General features: G+C 39.7%; 1 protein-coding gene across 1 annotated transcript in view; it reads right to left on the reverse strand.

The window, feature by feature from the left end:
* KIF26A (kinesin family member 26A) overlaps positions 1–19,840 on the reverse strand; it is a gene marked incomplete at its 5' end in the record, with an annotated part of 150,061 nt that overhangs the window by 105,545 nt on the left and 24,676 nt on the right. The window contains one exon of the mRNA XM_077466822.1: positions 8,232–8,392. Coding sequence (XP_077322948.1) covers positions 8,232–8,392 — 161 coding nt within the window. The remainder of the gene's footprint in view (positions 1–8,231; positions 8,393–19,840) is intronic.

The following is a 19,840-nucleotide window of genomic DNA, read 5'->3' on the forward strand; positions in this document are numbered from 1 at the left end:
CCCCCCCCCGAGGGGGTTACCTTGCGGGCAGCTCCCGTCCACAGAGGCCGGATACAAGACTCGGCCCCGCCCCCTGACGCTCGCATCATTTGATTTGTTTGACAGCCAATGGCTGCGCTGCTATCAATATATCCAATCAAGAGCCGAGAACCCCCGGGCAGAAAGACAGCGCGTCCCCACCGAGTCAAGTTCGAGGGGTTCAGGTAAGTAAAACGGGGGGGGGGGGGGGGGGGGGCGGTCACTAACAGGTGTTTTTTCACCTTAATTCATAGGATGCATTAAGGTGAAAAAACATGAAGGTTTGAAGGTTTACAACCCCTTTGATTATGACGATTGTTGCTACCCAAAGGTGGAGGATTAAGCTAGCCATGGAATTTTGTTTGATTCCTGGTGCATCAACCGAAATTAGAGCCATAGCTGGCCTTGCGAGCACCACCTAACTCAGCAAAAGTCAATATAAAAATTGTCTGAGGCAGGTGGAAAATTATCAGCCATACAGCAAAGGCATCCGATCAGATGCAATCTCCGATCAACTGCACTATTGCATTGCAATGAATACAAGAGTTTGCAGAGGAAATTCCTTCATCTATGCTGTTTAGCGTGGATTGGGGAGATAATTGCTTTACTCTTGTTCAGCTAGCTTTTGGCAACAGCTCGTGTTTAAGCCAAGGGAGGTGGGGGAAGTGCACCCTTGAGTTTGAACTCTGATTTTGGCTCATCAGGGGGACAATAACCTGTCCCATAACCGTTGACCCGGTGAAGACTGAAGACATATCAAGCATTTTGGTTCAAAACGGCTATCAAAGAAATCAGTCTTCCAATCTCTACTGGTACCTTCAGATAGCAGTTTAAATTGAGAATATACTCTACCTACTCAAAGACCTTTTTCTTTTGTGAATGTCACAGTAAAGCTAAATGCCAGGCATATATAACAAAAGCAAAGTAGTATTAAATCTCATAACAAAAAAAAAAACCTTCTCTCTTTGTCTCCAAGTCACTAATAAATGTTTTAAGGTAGTTTTGGGGAATTTTGCCCCAAACCGTACTATTCTCTTTTTCAAGTTCCCAGTGCTGGGTCCCTCTTCATATCACTTTCCTAAACTTTTGGACGGGGAGCATGCATTGTTTACATCCATGGACATTCAGGTGTACAGCTCTGGCTTTTCCTCCGCACAACTATATGTTTGTTTGCTTTTTGGGGTTAACAAACGCTTTAAGAACTCCCCTAAGAAGCATTACCCAAGAGGGCTATCAAACCCAAAGACAGAACATTGGTTATCCAATCTTCTTTTTTGTGAATATCATGTTATGGGTGTTGCTGGTTTAATGAATAGCCGTACCCCATACTAATATTTTGGATTTAAAGTGGAAGTAAACCCATCGATTTAAACAGTTAAGAAAAAAAAAAGGCATAGTTTGCTGTCAGCCAAACTATCAAACCATCCAATGGCTGGTGTCATAACAAATCACATGTGCAGCACCATAGCAGTTTTAGCCCTTGTACACACGGTCGGACATTCCGACAACCAAATCCGTCAGATTTTGTCCGAAACTGTTGCATACACACAGTCGGACAAAGTTGTCGGAAAATCCGATCGTTCAGAACGCGATGACGTTATTTCGTTACGACGGGACTACATTCAGGCTAGTAGCCAATAGCTTTGATGTAGGAATTTCTTCTGAGCATGCGTGGCACTTTGTCCGATCGGAATTCTCTACACATGATCGGAGTATGTCCGATCGGAGCATTTTGCCTGAAAATGTGAAAATTTAAAAGTTGGAAAACTTGGTCCGTCGGATACTCCGACGGAAACAGTCCGATGGAGACCGCACACAGTCGGAATATCTGACAAAACGGTCCGATCGGACACATTCCGTTGGAATCTCCGACCGCGTGTACAAGGGCAAAGATTAAACAGAGGCAAAGATGGCAGCTTCCTTGGCTGAAAACGATAGGGGAGTTTACTTCCACTTTAAGTGTGGTTTCTGGCAAGTTTAAAAACAAGTGGTTTTTGCTGCCATAATATTGTTGAATCTCTAAATTGACTGCCACACCTTCCTAAACCTCTCTTAATTTAATTCGATCAATGTGCATCTTATAATGTACTTTTTCTAAAGCAATTGATTTCCATCGATTAAAGAAGACTACATAACCACTGCATTTTTGTAAATTGTCAGTCTGAGGAAATTCTAATTTCGAAAAAAAAAACTAAAAGAAAAAAAAAACACAATAAAATCCCTTTAAGCAATAAAGAAAACAAGTTCAACAAGATTGCCATTTCAGTGCAAAACCTCCATCATTCCAATTGTTTAACTTTTATATTAGCTTATAATGCTACTCAAAAATAACAAAATAATCCTTTAACTTCAGTTTCTATGGAAACACCCCAAGGTCATCTGACAAAAGTCTAAAAACTCATATTGACTAGAAACAATGGGCTACCATAATTCCTTTCATAAAAATAAAAGCTATGAGAAGACAGAAGAGGCCTGTGATTAAATTTATTTAAAGGACGGAAATTGGGTATCAACGGGGGCGTGCAACGCGCCAGAGCTCGTCCCCGGCGACACGTGCTGTCTGGAGCATGGGTTTATACAAAGATGTTCAATATAGCATTTCGGAGTCACTAAAGAGATTTCAGCATTTTGTTTTATTGCTTTTTTTTATTTTATTTTTTTATTTGATGTCTTAGACATGGAAAAACACAACAAGTTTTCAGACGCTCACAAAAAAAAAAAAAAAAAGAAAAAGCACAAGCGCCAGCTAAGTTTGTTTAACCAGATTAGCCCCGTAATGTAGGGCTGTAGCAACAATTTATTGGAACTAATTGAAGTCTCGGATGCTCTGAACAAAATGCATTAGTCACTTAGAGCTTTTCCTAATATTGCTGCATATATCTGTGTGTTTCATTAGCGTTGTATTGGCTCAATACCTTAATCATATGCTCAGTCACAACACCATCAGTATAGGGAATATTTTCAAGCTGCTTCTCCAAGCCTGGAGCAGATAAGGTGCCTGTTCCATGAATAACCTCAATTACTGACTCTATTTTATGGCCAATATAATGACCAAAAATGCCTAGCGGTGAACCATCCGGAGACCGTGATAGGAGAGGGACCCACAGATTATGTATAACATTATTGTTCATTAGTCAATAATGAGATGCTTTAATCCACAGCCAGTTAGAGAGTAAATGTAATACTGTCATATTAATCTATCTACGCCCAAGATGTATGCCTCAATTGTGCGGGATAGGCTGCAGCTTGCAGCATACCAAACACACGGTCTATGCAGTTTGGGTAATCCATCAGGAAAAATAAACAGCAGGCTGATGCTTAAAGTGAACATAACTTTAACCAACTATGTTAGGCATTTTTATGAACAACTTTTTTTTTTTTAGACCCTAGTGTGACCTTCCTAAAGACATACTAAACAGAAAACATGGCCACACTCAGGTCAACGGTTTCACAGCCAAAGGTTTATACGGTAAATGACTGATATACAAGTACATTACAACCGTCTTAGCCAACTATACCAGGTGTTTGTCATTTCCAGTAACGGCCCTAGATTTTAGAGGTTAGACCACCTGCCCCCCCCCAAGTAAATTACTAGTAAAAGGCACTAATGGAGCAAGCTCGAGACAGGCAGTTGTCAGAAGATTTTGCATGCATCTAGCCACTTTTACTGCAGCCTGTGCCCTGACATCTGCTGTCATGTAGCAACATTGTGATCTGGAAGATTTAGATACCCATGAGCACCAACATTGTTACACCAAACATATGCTCTTACTGCTGGCTGTGCTATTAGCATTGCAGACAGGAAAGGGACTGGACAGGAAATGCTACCCCAGGCACTGGAACAGCGTAAAATGATATAACAAACCTCGACAGGCTGCTGTCAAAAACATGCCTATATTTACGTTATATCTGTGTATGAAAATAAGCAATGCAATAATTACAGGGTGGGCTGCCCACATACAATTAGCACTAACCACCAGACAAAAAGCTAACTATGCAGCTGAATACATATGATAGAATGGTTTTACCTACTTGTAGCACCCCGCTGACGCCGCAAAGGAAGGATAGCACCCCCAGAACCAGAAGTGGGCTAATATTTCATCCCAGAGCAGAGTCTGTGGCTAAAATGGGAGGACTGAGAAAGGATATTGGGCACCAGTGACTTTTGCCTTTTTTTATTGCAGAACGGTTAAGGAGAAGAGGGTTAGGAGTCCTTACAGACTCTCTAGATCAGCCTTTCTCAACCTTTTCAACACAGAGGAACCCTTGAAATAGTTCACCGGTCTCGAGGAACCCCGGCTAAAAACGTAGAAATCTACAACTAGTGTGATGGTCAGTGAGAGGAATGGTCCTTACACTTGTGGTCATTGGGAAGAATTTTCTCCTTACAGATAGCTAAAAAGATCAATGGTGTCGGTGGGAACTTATCTGAGAGGCAGAAATTGCCCAATGCTGAAGGAACCCCTAGCAACCTCTGGAGGAACCCTGGTTGAGAATCGCTGCTCTAGATCAATGTCCAGATTCACAGTGTCAAAAACTTTAAAGTGGTTGTAAACTCTCCCCCACAACTTTGTCCCATGTGAATCAGCATAAAAAACCCTAATGAACAATGCGTGTAGATATCTCCTTACTTGCATAGTATTGTTGTAATCCTTTTTGTTCCTTAGAATGACATCACTGAGCATGCTCATATCTCCCATGATTTACGGCATCTGTGTGCTTGTCTATCTATTATCAGGAATTCCTATGGCAAAACACTGAAATCTCACAAGACTGCATAATCACTCAGAGCTTCCTCCTACACCCCATGTGACCATGTGAGATCACATGGGGTGGAAAAAAAAGGCATTGGACAGCATTACTGCAGTTTTATCAGCTGAATAAGACTGATAAAAGGCTGATAAGACTGACATAGGCAAACACTAGATAATTGGCACAAGTAAATACTATGAAATAAAACAAGTCAGCTATGAACAGGGAAGCAGGGTTGCCATTGAAATATTGGATTGAGAAGTAGGCTTGGTTAACAGTACAGGAAGTGCTCAATGTAAGGGCGGAAATACACTCTACTGTGAACTCAGAAAACAATACTTAAGATGGTGCTGCCTTACCCCTCTAAACAAGTTTTTTAAAGTTTCTTTCAAAAGTAAGTAATATGCGATTTGGGCTGGATTGCAGTGGCTATAGTTTGATAATTCAAAAAACAGGGAGAAGGTGCGCCAGACTAAGTGCAGTATAAACGATAAAGTATTTATTAAAATAAAAAACATACGGCCAAATGGCTACTCACAAAGGTCAGAGTGATTTAGGCATGTAAATTAGATAGGGATGTATCCATGTCTCAATCCGGTCCACGGGGTTTGCAGAGCTGATGGAGTATAAAAGCAGACAGGGGGGACGACAATAGGCTTGCCTCTGTGTTCCAAAAGCTGATTTGGAGCAGCACCTCTGTATTTCTAATAGTTTTCATCGGTTTCCAGCTTTGTTAAGCTTCCGGATGGTCGGATGGCCGGAACCGGAAGTGCGTTCCAGCGTGGAACGCAAGCTCTGGGATCCGGAAGTGACGCGTGGGCCAATCAGAAGACGCGTTTCACAACTTCAGTTGTTTCCTCAGTTCTAGTATTCTAGACAGGAAGTGATACATATATACACAGAAGGAGGGGCTGACCTGTGTTACTATTGGACAACGGACTTGTATAGATATATTACCAGGCAAATAACTGAATGAAATGAGAATAAATAAAATTGACTGTAGCATCTCAAAATAATATTAAAACATTATACATATAAAAAAATTTTTTTTTTATATATATATATAAAATATATAATTTAAAGCATGTGGGCAGCACTATATGAGAACATATAAATACTTTTATATATATTTAGGAGAGGGACTGAGATTTTTTATGTACATGTGTGTATGGGACTATATATTGGTGATAACCGCAACCATTTTATATAAATAAAGGGGAATAGGATGATAGGGATAGAGGAGATGGGGAAGGGAGGAAATGAAATGAAAAAAAAGAGAGTAGAGAAATGAAAATGAATATAAATATGAAAAAAATAATAAAAAAATATATAATAAAATAAAAAAATTAATTATTAAAAATAAAATAAATAATAAAAATAAAAAGTAAAAATAATAATAAGGGGAAAATTGAAGGAAAAAATAATAAATAAATAATAAAAATAAATAAAAAATAAAAATGAGGGAAAAATAGTAATAATACTATTATATGAAGATGATAATAAAATTGAGAACTAATAGAATAAAGATAGAAATGAAAATAAAAATAATAATGAAAATAAAAATAAATATAAAAATCCTCCCTTCCCCATCTCCTCTATCCCCATCATCCTATTCCCCTTTATTTATATAAAATGGTTGCGGTTATCACCAATATATAGTCCCATACACACATGTACATAAAAAATCTCAGTCCCTCTCCTAAATATATATAAAAGTATTTATATGTTCTCATATAGTGCTGCCCACATGCTTTAAATTATATATTTTATATATATAAATTTTTTTTTATATGTATAATGTTTTAATATTATTTTGAGATGCTACAGTCAATTTTATTTATTCTCATTTCATTCAGTTATTTGCCTGGTAATATATCTATACAAGTCCGTTGTCCAATAGTAACACAGGTCAGCCCCTCCTTCTGTGTATATATGTATCACTTCCTGTCTAGAATACTAGAACTGAGGAAACAACTGAAGTTGTGAAACGCGTCTTCTGATTGGCCCACGCGTCACTTCCGGATCCCAGAGCTTGCGTTCCACGCTGGAACGCACTTCCGGTTCCGGCCATCCGACCATCCGGACGCTTAACAAAGCTGGAAACCGATGAAAACTATTAGAAATACAGAGGTGCTGCTCCAAATCAGCTTTTGGAACACAGAGGCAAGCCTATTGTCGTCCCCCCTGTCTGCTTTTATACTCCATCAGCTCTGCAAACCCCGTGGACCGGATTGAGACATGGATACATCCCTATCTAATTTACATGCCTAAATCACTCTGACCTTTGTGAGTAGCCATTTGGCCGTATGTTTTTTATTTTAATAAATACTTTATCGTTTATACTGCACTTAGTCTGGCGCACCTTCTCCCTGTTTTTTGTGTTTTCGAAATCTTTAGAGAGCCCTGCTTCTCCTCTCAAGACTGTTGCTGCCGACGGTGCTTCTCCTATATTATTACAAATGCTATTGTTATTTTAAAATACTCATACTCAAATAGAGACTATACACTGACTAATTCTTTGCGCCATCTGATCCCAAATATCTCTCTATAGTTTGATAATTACTTATTATAATGGACTAAATGAATAGAAGCATCAGAGTGGGAGAGTTTACTTCCTCTTTAAGCCAACCTAACAACAATGTAAGCACATTCCCAAATTTCAGTGCATACTCCAAGAGTGTCACAAGGCCCTTTTGAAAGACCAGCCTTCTTTCTGCCTTTCTCCATCTAGGGGCCTCCCCTGGGTCTCTTCCTTGGCACAGCTTCCTCCAGACCAGGCAGGACAGCTTCAGGACCCCTTCTACACACATTATGCCCCAAAACAGGCTATTGGGCCTAATTTCTTCACATCCTCAGCCCAGGGAAAGAGAGCAAGCATGTGCCTTGTCCCAAATATTTATATCCCCCTCCAGCATGCACCAGTGGCATAGATATCCTACTGGATTGGCTGAAGAAAATATAAATATTGATAACTTAGTTTTGTTTGTGAAATCTCATACAATGACCAGTGACATCTAGTGGCGACAATGAGAAATCACAAGCCAACTTAAGCTTAGGGAAAAACCAGGTGAAAAAGTATACAATCAGTCTTAGCGGACTACGAAAACTTAACTGACATAGTAGCCCCTGTTTAGGATAAGGGGGCTACATATGAAAGGGTATTTTGTTCAGCTCAGCCATTCTTTCAATCTAGAAAACTTCATGAGAGTCAAATTTATTGCAGCAACAGCACAGCTTGGTCAAGAACACACCCCTAGCCTGCCGATTGGATAAAGAAGATGCTGCAGCACACCGAGGAGTCATCACTCTCTTCTCTCTGCCCCCTCCTCTGAAAGCTTTCTCACTGCTAACTCATCTGTATTTTGGCAGAAATAGAAGTGTCTTTTAGTGCATAACTTTTTTTAGTGACCTGTTAAAGATTACATAAAATAATTTAGATGCATACAGATTTATGTATATACCTTATGAAGAAGGAAGCCGCGGCTGATGTCCCAGAAGTCCCTGCAGTTGGTGATATCCATTGCTGAGACTGTCCTGCTATGGTCTGCTCAGTGTGATTAGGCCCTGAAGAAGACTCGGCATTGTTGCTCTCCCTTCCCCCGTCCGTGGATGTAGAGTCAGGCTAAAACAAACAGCAAAAAAAAATAAAAAAAATACAAATAAGTGTAAAATACACAAATGAAACAAGTGGAAGCCATCTGTCTGTGTGCATTTTCTATCAGAGACTTCTAAAGTCACCTTAAGGGCAAGGATACATAATGAGGAAGGACAACCATGCTTTGTTGTGCCCTATCACAGAGATGGCTGTAAACTGCAGACGACAAGCACAGAAGCCTGGGCACCTTCTATTATGGGCACTGTGCGGTGACACGCTGTGACAGGCATGAAAAAAATGGGAAATGATCGGGAGTGATTTTATGTGGCTTCAGTTATCTGGTTCAGTTAAAACTGTCAGAATGTATCCTTCAGGTTGCTAAAACATAGAAGTCAACCTACTGAAACATAGAAGATGATTGCCATTGCAGGACTACAATTCTCTTGCTTGTACCCAATTGCTCAGTTTTTCTTTCCATTGCATCTTCCTTCCTGTTATAGGACCCATTCACACTTATGAGAGCTTCAACTGGTGCATCGATGTGTGTTGTGCTGAATGGGCCCATTCACTACCAATAGCCCTCAACATGCATACACAGACTAAAAGCAAGATCATTTCTTTTTAGTGCACCATAAGGAAGAACTTGCCTTTTAATAAAAGGGCCATGTGTGGGTCCTAAGTATGTATGCGCATAGGAGTGCTATTAAAAATTAACACGCATGTGCCCCAGAGTGCATAGAGCATGTGTTTTACTGCGCGTTGATATGCATGAATATGTATGCATGAGCGCAAATGTGACCTTGGTGCCTACCCGTCTTACAGGTCTGAATGACGAAACAGCAAGATGCCTGCTAGAAAAACACAAGCCAGGAAATCTACTTCGGTCCCTTCTTATTCTTGGTTCATTTGGTTATTAAAGTGTCAATCTACCCAAAAATTATATTATAATTATAGTTGGGGCCTAGTGGGCTCAGACATCCACTAGCTGCTTGTGTGCCTAGGATATTCCAAATGTGATATCTCCTTGTGAAAAGTAAAATAAGCTTTGGCGCTAAAACCTAAATGGTGTACTAAAAATGCTAATACTCTACAAATTACATAAAATGAAGCCCAATGTGGGAATTTCACCAATACACTGTATACGTGATATTAAAGCTATATGTAAATGGAAATGTGTATCCGTTATCCTACATAGTAACTATGCACAAGTGTGGTAAAAAATAATGACTATGCACAAGTGTGGTAAATGATATGATAAAAATTACAACTAATCTATCACAACTAAAAATGTAGGTGCTTTGACAAAAAGTGCTTTAGCTCACGTAAATGAGCCAATACTTATATTCTAAAAAGTGACAATCAAAAGGACATTGTGAAGATACCAAGTGAAAACATCAAAAAAATCAAAAAAATCATATAATGTCCAATCCAAAATATGTTATAATGTCCAAAAAAATAACAATATTTGTTCAGAGTCGCATCATCTAGTTGCTGAAAAAACGCATAAGACTTTTATCAGATAGGAAGGTGAAGCAAGGTGACTGGTGAAAACAAGGGTTAAATTCCTCTCCGGTGCGCCACTCTGTGTTAGAGAAAAAATGTATATATGCGCTCACCAGACATTAAACCCTCAATGGGTTAACCAAGCAGTCACAGTATGAGCCACTGTGCAGCTCTCTCGAGGCTCTGCCACCGCTGAGCTGTGGGGATATTTTACACTCTTCCTTCCGTGAATGGTCCGTTTAGCGTTTGTACATGAAGGAAAACAGAAGTACAACCATGGTGCAATATTGTTGTAAAAACGTACTATGTTTATTAAAAACAGTTTTACTCACAAATTCCAAAAAAGATAGATCGCTGTGAAATATACTCCGCCGGCGTTACTGCTTGAATAGCAGTGTAAGGTGCACGTCCTAGGCCACGCCCTACGCGTTTCGTCAGAGCGACGTCATCTGGAGCGGCCATATTGGTGCACCTTCACGTTTATGTAGGGTGCAGTGCTCTTCTGCGCTTGCGCGATGTATTAGCGCCATTTTAATTGTGGGAATGCCCTATCCGAGCCGCTGTGTGTCTGTATTGTATGGTCTCTTGTGACAGTATAAACGTGGGGAGATTCTTTGCTTATTGTCAATCCAGGGTGTGCCGTCTTATATTGTGTAACTGTCACAATTAAACTTTTGCCTATATATTTGTAATTGCGGACTCCGGGCATGGTGAGATATAGTAATATAGCACCGCAACCTACATAACTATTCCAGTATACTTATAAAGGGAATATCAGTAATTATACATGAATACAATTGGTATTTATAAAAAAGAGGTTAACAACTATATATAAAAACAATTAATAAAATTAATACCATGTATGTAAAAAATATATATGAAAAGAAAAGAGAAAATATTAAAATATATGAGGACCAAATATATAAAATTTAATATATTTGATAGTAATACCCTAACCAGCTGTATATTGCATGTGTTACCTGCTGGGCTTCCTGAATACAGGATTTTTATATGTGTTTATTTTCAGTATGAATGATTAGAAACAAAAATACAAAAAACTGTAAAGAACTATATGTCCACTGTATTAATAAATGGACATATTCCCCAGAGAAGGGGACAAGAGGAAAGAAAAATAACCAAAAGTGAAAAAATGTGTATGTGTGCTACTAAGCTCACACAAATTAGGAAAAAACTTTTTTCTTTTTACCAATAAGGTGAAATAAATATATTGTGGGGAGATGTTGATATCTTGCTCATTTTTTAAAAAGCCTTATTTTTAAAAAGCCTTATTTTTAAAAACATTTGTTAATAGGGCAGACTAGATAGAAAAAGTGCGGTGAAAGGAAACTAATAGTGAAGTTGAATGGGGAACTCAGTGTGTAAATATGTACCTCATTTCAAGGCTTTGTATATGGCCTCACATGTTGCTAGGCATATTCTCCCGTAGGGGGCAGACTTTTTTTCTATGATGTCAAATAATTATTGATAGGGGGGTGGGGGAGGATGGGAAAGGAAAACCTTCTAGGTTGTGGTTCGAATGTTATAATGTGATTTATTGGTTTTTTTGGGCTGTATTGGTCCTGCCCTGAACCGATAATGTATAGTTATGAGTTTAGACTGGGGGAGTTTTAAAAATTCGTTAAAAAACAATTCAAATCCAGCTCTACATTCATTCCCTGGGGTTGGAGGGTATCTAAAATATATATCCATTTGGTTTCATTTCTGGATATTTTGATGGTTTTGTCCTCACCTCTCCAGTGGGCCTTTACTTTGTCAATACCATAAAATGTCATTTGTCCTGGGTCACGATTATGGTAATCCCTAAAATGTCTGGAGACACTGTGATTGGGGTACCCTTTTTTAATATTCCTAATATGTTCACCAATTCTAGTTTGGAGTTCTCTCGTGGTGCGTCCTACATACTGTCTAGAGCACGGGCACTCTATAATGTAGGTGACATAAGTGCTTTTGCATGTAATGAGCTCATTTATTCTATATTCTTTTTTATTTGAAGCTGACTGGAAAGTAGTTCTTTTCTTTTCAGTTTTTTTACTATTTCTACACGGGAGGCATTTCCCGCACCTGAAGAAACCTTTCAGATTGCCCCCTACTTTAATTTGTTTCGGGGGATCAATGGTGTTTTTAACAAGTTTGTTCCTCAGTGTAGGTGCCCTTCTGTAGATAAATCGTGGTTTTTTTGGGAGGATGTCTTTGAGTGTGTGATCTGCTTTCAAGATAGGCCAATGTTTCTTGATGATGGATTCCACCTCTTTATGTTGCCTATTGTATCCCGTGAGGAAAGCAACTGATGCGTTGTTAGTTCTCTCTTGTTTTTTACCTTCCAATAATTTGTTCCGTTCCATTTGTTTTATTTCATTTTTCAGTTTACGCAGGCCCCTTTCATCATATCCCTTATTTTTGAACCTTTCTATTATTATTTCCGCTTGTTGTTCATAGTCAGTGCTTCTGCTGCAGTTTCTGTAAAGTCGCATCAGTTGGCCTTTCGGTATGTTCCCCAACCATTTAGCATGATGACAACTATTTGTGGGAATGTAACCGTTACGGTCGGTGGGTTTGAAGAAAGTGCGTGTGCCCAGTTTGTTTCCTTCCTTGTATATTTGTAGATCTAAGTAATTTACACTGTTGCTGTTGTAATTACCAGTGAATTTTATGTTGTAAATATTATGGTTAATCTCGTTGAAAAATTCTTGGAGTTGTTCTGCTGTGCCACCCCATATTATCACGATATCATCTATATACCGTCGGTACATTTTGAGGTTCTCCCTATGTACACCATATATTTGCTCTTCCTCCCATCTATTGAGAAATAAATTCGCTACACTGGGGGCATATTTGGCCCCCATGGCTACACCTTTGATCTGATTATAGTATGTTCCCTTATACCAAAAATAATTGTGGTGCATTGCCATTTTAAGACCTTCCGTTAGATATTGTATTTGTTCTTGTTTTAGGTCAGACATCTGTTGCAATGCCCACTCGACGCTACTGAGCCCATCATCCTGTCTTATATTGGTGTATAACGATTCCACATCAATCGTGACCAATAGGTCTTTTTCTTGAATTGTCAGATTTTTCATTTCTCCAATCAGTTGTTTGCTGTCACGTAAATAAGACTTTCCTTTGATTACCAACGGTTGCAGGAAGCCATCAATATAGGCCCCTAATCTGGAGAACAAGGAATCGATCCCACTCACAATTGGTCGCCCAGGTGGGTTGCTCTGATTCTTGTGTATTTTAGGGACGTGGTATATAATTGGAGTTTTAGGTGCCTTCTGTGTTAGATATCTGGATTCCTTTTTGTTTAAAATGCCGAGGGTTTTTCCTTTTTCTACAAATTTTTTAAGTTTCCTTTCGTATTCAGCTTTGGGATTTTTCTTCAGTTTCTTATAGGTGTTAGGGATGTTAAGTAAATTCTCCATTTCCCTCTCATAGTCCTGTTTGTTTAAAATTACCAGGCCCCCCCCTTTGTCCGCTGGTCTAATTACTATGCCTTTCTGTTTTTCTATCCGCTTAATGGTGTTCCATATGTTTTTTCCTTTAGTTCTTTTTACTTCCAAGTTCTTCAAATCGTTCTCCACCATCTTTTTGAAAACTTTTATATTCTCATCCTGCGTTACCTTAGGGTTGAATGTGGAGTTGTTCCTTAATTGAGAATGTTTGTATGGACCGTTGTCTTTGTCCCTGGTATTTGGCTTTGTTGGACCAAAAAACTTGGTGATATTAAGTTTCCTCACGAATTTTTGGAGGTCTATGTAAGTTTCAAATTTATCCAGACCTTTATCAGGTGCAAATTTCAACCCCATGTTTAAAATTCTGAGTTCCTCTTCTGTGAACACGACTTGGCTGAGATTGTAAATGCCATCTCCTATTGTTCTCTTCTTCTTTTTCTGGAGGCCTCCTCTCTTCCCCCTTGTGCGTTTTCTGTTTGCCAGTCTGATGGCCTGTATGGTTCCGCCCTTCTCTGTTGCCAAGGGCGTTCGTGTTCTCCATGGTTTCTCCTTGGGTTGTCTTGTCTGGTCCATCTCGGGTTCCAACCTCCATTTCTGTACTGGCTTCTTTGCTGGTTTCTTCCCGGGTATCGAAAAGGTCCTCCTTCTCTCCATGGGTTGTGGTAAGTGTCCGGTATTCTGGGTGGTCTGCGCTCCTGCCCCCTGTGAAAAAAATCTCTATTGTATCCCCTATTCCTATAAGGGGTGTATTGGGGGTATTCTCTCAGGGGTGAATACCTATTGGGATGTCTGGGGATATTTGGCGTATAGGGAGTGCGGTTGTCCCAATATCTGTTCTGAGTTTGTTCCCTAGGAGTTCTGCCTTCTGTTCTCCTATGTGCTGGGGTAGCAGGGGTGTTCTGTACAACCGTGTTACTTTGTGTCTGTATATCCCTTACCCAATGTTGTTCTTCTTCTTGTATATCATTTTCTCCTGATTCTTCCATCAGTGAAGTTTCATTTTCCACATCGCTGTAGTTATTGTCTGTCTGCCATTTGTAGACCTGCTGGTTTTTGTAGTCCAGTACGTCCCTTTTAAACTTTTTCTGTTTCTTCTGTTGCACTTCTTTGTCATACTTCTTTATGGTTTCTTGTAGTTCCCTTTCCTTGTTTAAGTATTCCTCTGTTTCTTTAAATGGTGTTAGTTGTTCTCTAAGTTGTGTGATCTCCATTTCTATGTTCCTTAATTTGTGTTGTCGTCTCATTACTATTTTTTGCAACAATTCGGTCTCACTTTGATTAAAGAACCTGTACCAATCATCCATCAATTGTTTATCATTAACTGCATCATTAGGAGAAACATCCCAGCGTAATCTTCTGGGTGTTATTTTCTCAGTTATGTACATCTCTAGTATGGCCACATCCCACCATACTCTCAATTGTTTTTCTAAGCAGTGTTTTAGATGTTTGAATAAACTTTCCAGGTCCTGTCGGATGACCACATGTTCTTGATTGAACACCTCCATTAAGTTAACTTTCCTACTATTGACATATTTAAAGATGTCCATTGCTGCAACTTAGAGTGAAACAAACTGTTTCACAGAAAATGGCAAAAAGAAAAGATAAGATTGCGCTATGGACAAATTTACCCGTTTGCTAGACAAGTTTAAATAAGTGAATGTTAAAATGATTATAATAAAGTGAACTGTGAAGGGTTAAAGCTGCCTGTGCTTGAAACCTATCCCTCTAGATGGGAATAGATTAGAAATGTGAAAAGTAAAATAAGCTTTGGCGCTAAAACCTAAATGGTGTACTAAAAATGCTAATACTCTACAAATTACATAAAATGAAGCCCAATGTGGGAATTTCACCAATACACTGTATACGTGATATTAAAGCTATATGTAAATGGAAATGTGTATCCGTTATCCTACATAGTAACTATGCACAAGTGTGGTAAAAAATAATGACTATGCACAAGTGTGGTAAATGATATGATAAAAATTACAACTAATCTATCACAACTAAAAATGTAGGTGCTTTGACAAAAAGTGCTTTAGCTCACGTAAATGAGCCAATACTTATATTCTAAAAAGTGACAATCAAAAGGACATTGTGAAGATACCAAGTGAAAACATCAAAAAAATCAAAAAAATCATATAATGTCCAATCCAAAATATGTTATAATGTCCAAAAAAATAACAATATTTGTTCAGAGTCGCATCATCTAGTTGCTGAAAAAACGCATAAGACTTTTATCAGATAGGAAGGTGAAGCAAGGTGACTGGTGAAAACAAGGGTTAAATTCCTCTCCGGTGCGCCACTCTGTGTTAGAGAAAAAATGTATATATGCGCTCACCAGACATTAAACCCTCAATGGGTTAACCAAGCAGTCACAGTATGAGCCACTGTGCAGCTCTCTCGAGGCTCTGCCACCGCTGAGCTGTGGGGATATTTTACACTCTTCCTTCCGTGAATGGTCCGTTTAGCGTTTGTACATGAAGGAAAACAGAAGTACAACCATGGTGCAATATTGTTGTAAAAACGTACTATGTTTATTAAAAACAGTTTTACTCACAAATTCCAAAAAAGATAGATCGCTGTGAAATATACTCCGCCGGCGTTACTGCTTGAATAGCAGTGTAAGGTGCACGTCCTAGGCCACGCCCTACGCGTTTCGTCAGAGCGACGTCATCTGGAGCGGCCATATTGGTGCACCTTCACGTTTATGTAGGGTGCAGTGCTCTTCTGCGCTTGCGCGATGTATTAGCGCCATTTTAATTGTGGGAATGCCCTATCCGAGCCGCTGTGTGTCTGTATTGTATGGTCTCTTGTGACAGTATAAACGTGGGGAGATTCTTTGCTTATTGTCAATCCAGGGTGTGCCGTCTTATATTGTGTAACTGTCACAATTAAACTTTTGCCTATATATTTGTAATTGCGGACTCCGGGCATGGTGAGATATAGTAATATAGCACCGCAACCTACATAACTATTCCAGTATACTTATAAAGGGAATATCAGTAATTATACATGAATACAATTGGTATTTTTCACCAGTCACCTTGCTTCACCTTCCTATCTGATAAAAGTCTTATGCGTTTTTTCAGCAACTAGATGATGCGACTCTGAACAAATATTGTTATTTTTTTGGACATTATAACATATTTTGGATTGGACATTATATGATTTTTTTGATTTTTTTGATGTTTTCACTTGGTATCTTCACAATGTCCTTTTGATTGTCACTTTTTAGAATATAAGTATTGGCTCATTTACGTGAGCTAAAGCACTTTTTGTCAAAGCACCTACATTTTTAGTTGTGATAGATTAGTTGTAATTTTTATCATATCATTTACCACACTTGTGCATAGTCATTATTTTTTACCACACTTGTGCATAGTTACTATGTAGGATAACGGATACACATTTCCATTTACATATAGCTTTAATATCACGTATACAGTGTATTGGTGAAATTCCCACATTGGGCTTCATTTTATGTAATTTGTAGAGTATTAGCATTTTTAGTACACCATTTAGGTTTTAGCGCCAAAGCTTATTTTACTTTTCACATTTCTAATCTATTCCCATCTAGAGGGATAGGTTTCAAGCACAGGCAGCTTTAACCCTTCACAGTTCACTTTATTATAATCATTTTAACATTCACTTATTTAAACTTGTCTAGCAAACGGGTAAATTTGTCCATAGCGCAATCTTATCTTTTCTTTTTGCCATTTTGTGATATCTCCTTGTCATAATTACATGGTTAGTAAGGTTGAATAAAGACACCAGTCCATCCAGTTCAACCTGAGGGAGTGTCTACAATTGTCCCCATCCTTGTACATTACACACTCACGTCGGTCCCTACCCTCAAGGAGCCCATAACCCAAGGTCCCCATTCATATACTAGGGCCAATTTTGGACAGAAGCCAATTAACCTACTTGCATGTCTTTGGAGTGTGGAAGGAAACCAGAGTACCCGGAGGAAACCCACGCAGGCACAGGGAGAACATGCAAACTCCAGGCAGGTAGTGTCGTGGTTGGGATTTGAACCAGCGACCCTTTTTACTGCTATTTCTGTCCATCCAAGAATTTTGAGTGTCCCCATCTGTGTGTGCTCCAGATTTTCCTGTTGCATTCTGCATACAATAAAAAAAATGATAGCCCAACAGGGTGAGAGCAGGAAGCCCTCCTAATGGTCACAGGAGGTGTGCAGGCCCTGGAACTCAAACGCAGATCCCACCAGCAGAGTCCCTGAGATATATATGAAAACGACTCACCAGCATCCATGAAACACTGAAATATACATTTTTGGTGTCCTGACCCTTAAAGGGCTCCACTTCCCTAACCCCAGAAACTGCCAAGACTTATGGACCTTCCAACCCATCTCTCCCCAACCAATGAGAGGTCTTTAATGGACAATAAAGCCCTGTACACACGGTTGGACATTCCGACCACAAAATCCGTCTGATTTTTCCTGACGGATTTTGCCCGAAACTTGTGCTGCATACACACGGTCGGACAAAGTTGTCGGAAAATCCAATAGTTCGGAACGAGGTGACGTTCGTTGCGTACGACGGGACTACGAAGAGGCTAGTAGCCAATAGCTTTGGTCTCGTAATTTAATCTTAACATGTGTGGCGCTTCGTCCGTTGCGCCTAGAGGCCATTCAGTTCGCATTGTGCGCTATACAAGTATTTCATTCATTCATTCATTCATTCAATTCTCTACAAACTATCGGAAAAAGTCAGATCGGATTTTGTTGTTGGAAAACTTTAGATCCAGTTCCCAAACTTGTTCCGTCGGAATTTCCCACGGAAAAAGTCCGATAGAGCCCACACACGATCGGATTTTCCGACAGCATAATCCGATCTGACCTTTTCCGTCGGAAATGTCCGACCGTGTGTACAGGGCATAAGAGTACTCCATGCAGGGGGGTGGTGGCTAAAAAAAACAGTAAATACCACATCCAAACAAATGTTGATGGCGGACACAGTATTAAAATAGAAAAGTTCACCAATCATTGGCTAAAACGCTGAAGTTGAAATGAAAAAAAAAAAATTTCACCATACAGGGAGGCATACTGGCTAAAACACAGTCAATGCTGCATAGGTTGTTAGCTATTTACCAATAAGACATGCAAATAAATCTCAATGGTGGGTACGTTGGAGAAGTCATCAACAAGGAAAAGTTCACCAATCATTGGCTTAAAGGCTGAAGTTATAAATGAAAAAAACATCTATTTTGATAGATCCCCTTTCAGGAGCGCTCTACGTGCACATACGCTCTCCCCATTATCCAATGTGAAAAATTGCCTTGACACAGGATCCTAACAACACATCCTAATGAACGCCGCACACAAACATTTGTCCACCTCGCTTTGTATAGAGCCCATCCCCTCACATTACACTCCTTCACTCCCTCCATACAAATAAACACACACACATACTTGCTCCACACCAGCACAAGAGCTGCTAGTGACAAATTAACGAGTGCAAGGCGTGCTGCTGTGAATTGTGGAAGCAGAAAAGATGGATGCATGGAGAAGCAGCAGAGTTAAGAAACACACTTGAATAATGCACTTAAAGAAAATCTATACGTTCCATTATGTTTTCAAATGACTTCATTAGTAATGGGTGGCTGGGTTTGTGAAGAGTGGGTCTTCAGCTGGCAGCGAGGAAGTATTTCTGGGTAGTTGTTTGCTTGGACAATTGAAAACGGATCAGGGAACGTTCTCTTTGTAACTCACAAGGTTAGATCTGAGAACAACTTTGGCTGTATGTATGGCAAGCTGGAACAAGAAGAAATAAGCCACGCTAGATCGTTTTGTAGATGGTGGGGTGAATCTTTAATCTGTTATACTACTAAACACTTTTATGAAGTGTTGGGAGCAGGGGTGGACTGACAACTCATGGGCCCCCCGTGTAAGAGGAGATTATGGGGCCCCCAGGCAATCATATTATGGGGCCACACAGTATACACATACATGTTTCTATTGGGCTGAGAAGGTACTGGAGAGGTGGGGCAGCTATAATCTCGGGATTTTTAGACCAAAAGGATGTCAGTAAGGGATATTTCAGAGACCGATGTAAAAAAAAAAAACATACTATCCCTGGTTTTACTGAGGCTGACAACCCTGATGGGGCCCTCGGGCACTGCCCGAGTGGCCGAATGGTCAGTACGCCCCTGGTTGGGAGTATATGGGGAAAAAATGGAAATTAGTGTTGCTACCTCTCCCCAGCCTATCATTGTTAAAGAAGAATTCCAGATATGGATATTGAATGGATTACTTGGTACAACGGCTGATGCCCCTGAAAGCTGGAAATCCCACTACCTCAGTGATCCTCTCTTGCTTTCAAGGTCCTGTGTTAAGCAGCTGCCCCACTGCATTACAAACACAGGAGGTTGGCCAGGCACCAATTTGAGAAAGTTTTGCATTAACTGAATGAAAGGCAAATTTTCTCCGATTGGATGAAGTGGAGAGGCAGGTGGTGATGTCACACTCTCCACCTTGTCCAAT

This window comes from Lithobates pipiens, unplaced genomic scaffold, assembly GCF_037356315.1.
Source record: "Lithobates pipiens isolate NorthernLeopardFrog02 unplaced genomic scaffold, aLitPip1_a1.2 Scaffold_37, whole genome shotgun sequence".
In the NCBI taxonomy this organism is placed as follows: Eukaryota; Metazoa; Chordata; class Amphibia; order Anura; family Ranidae; genus Lithobates; species Lithobates pipiens.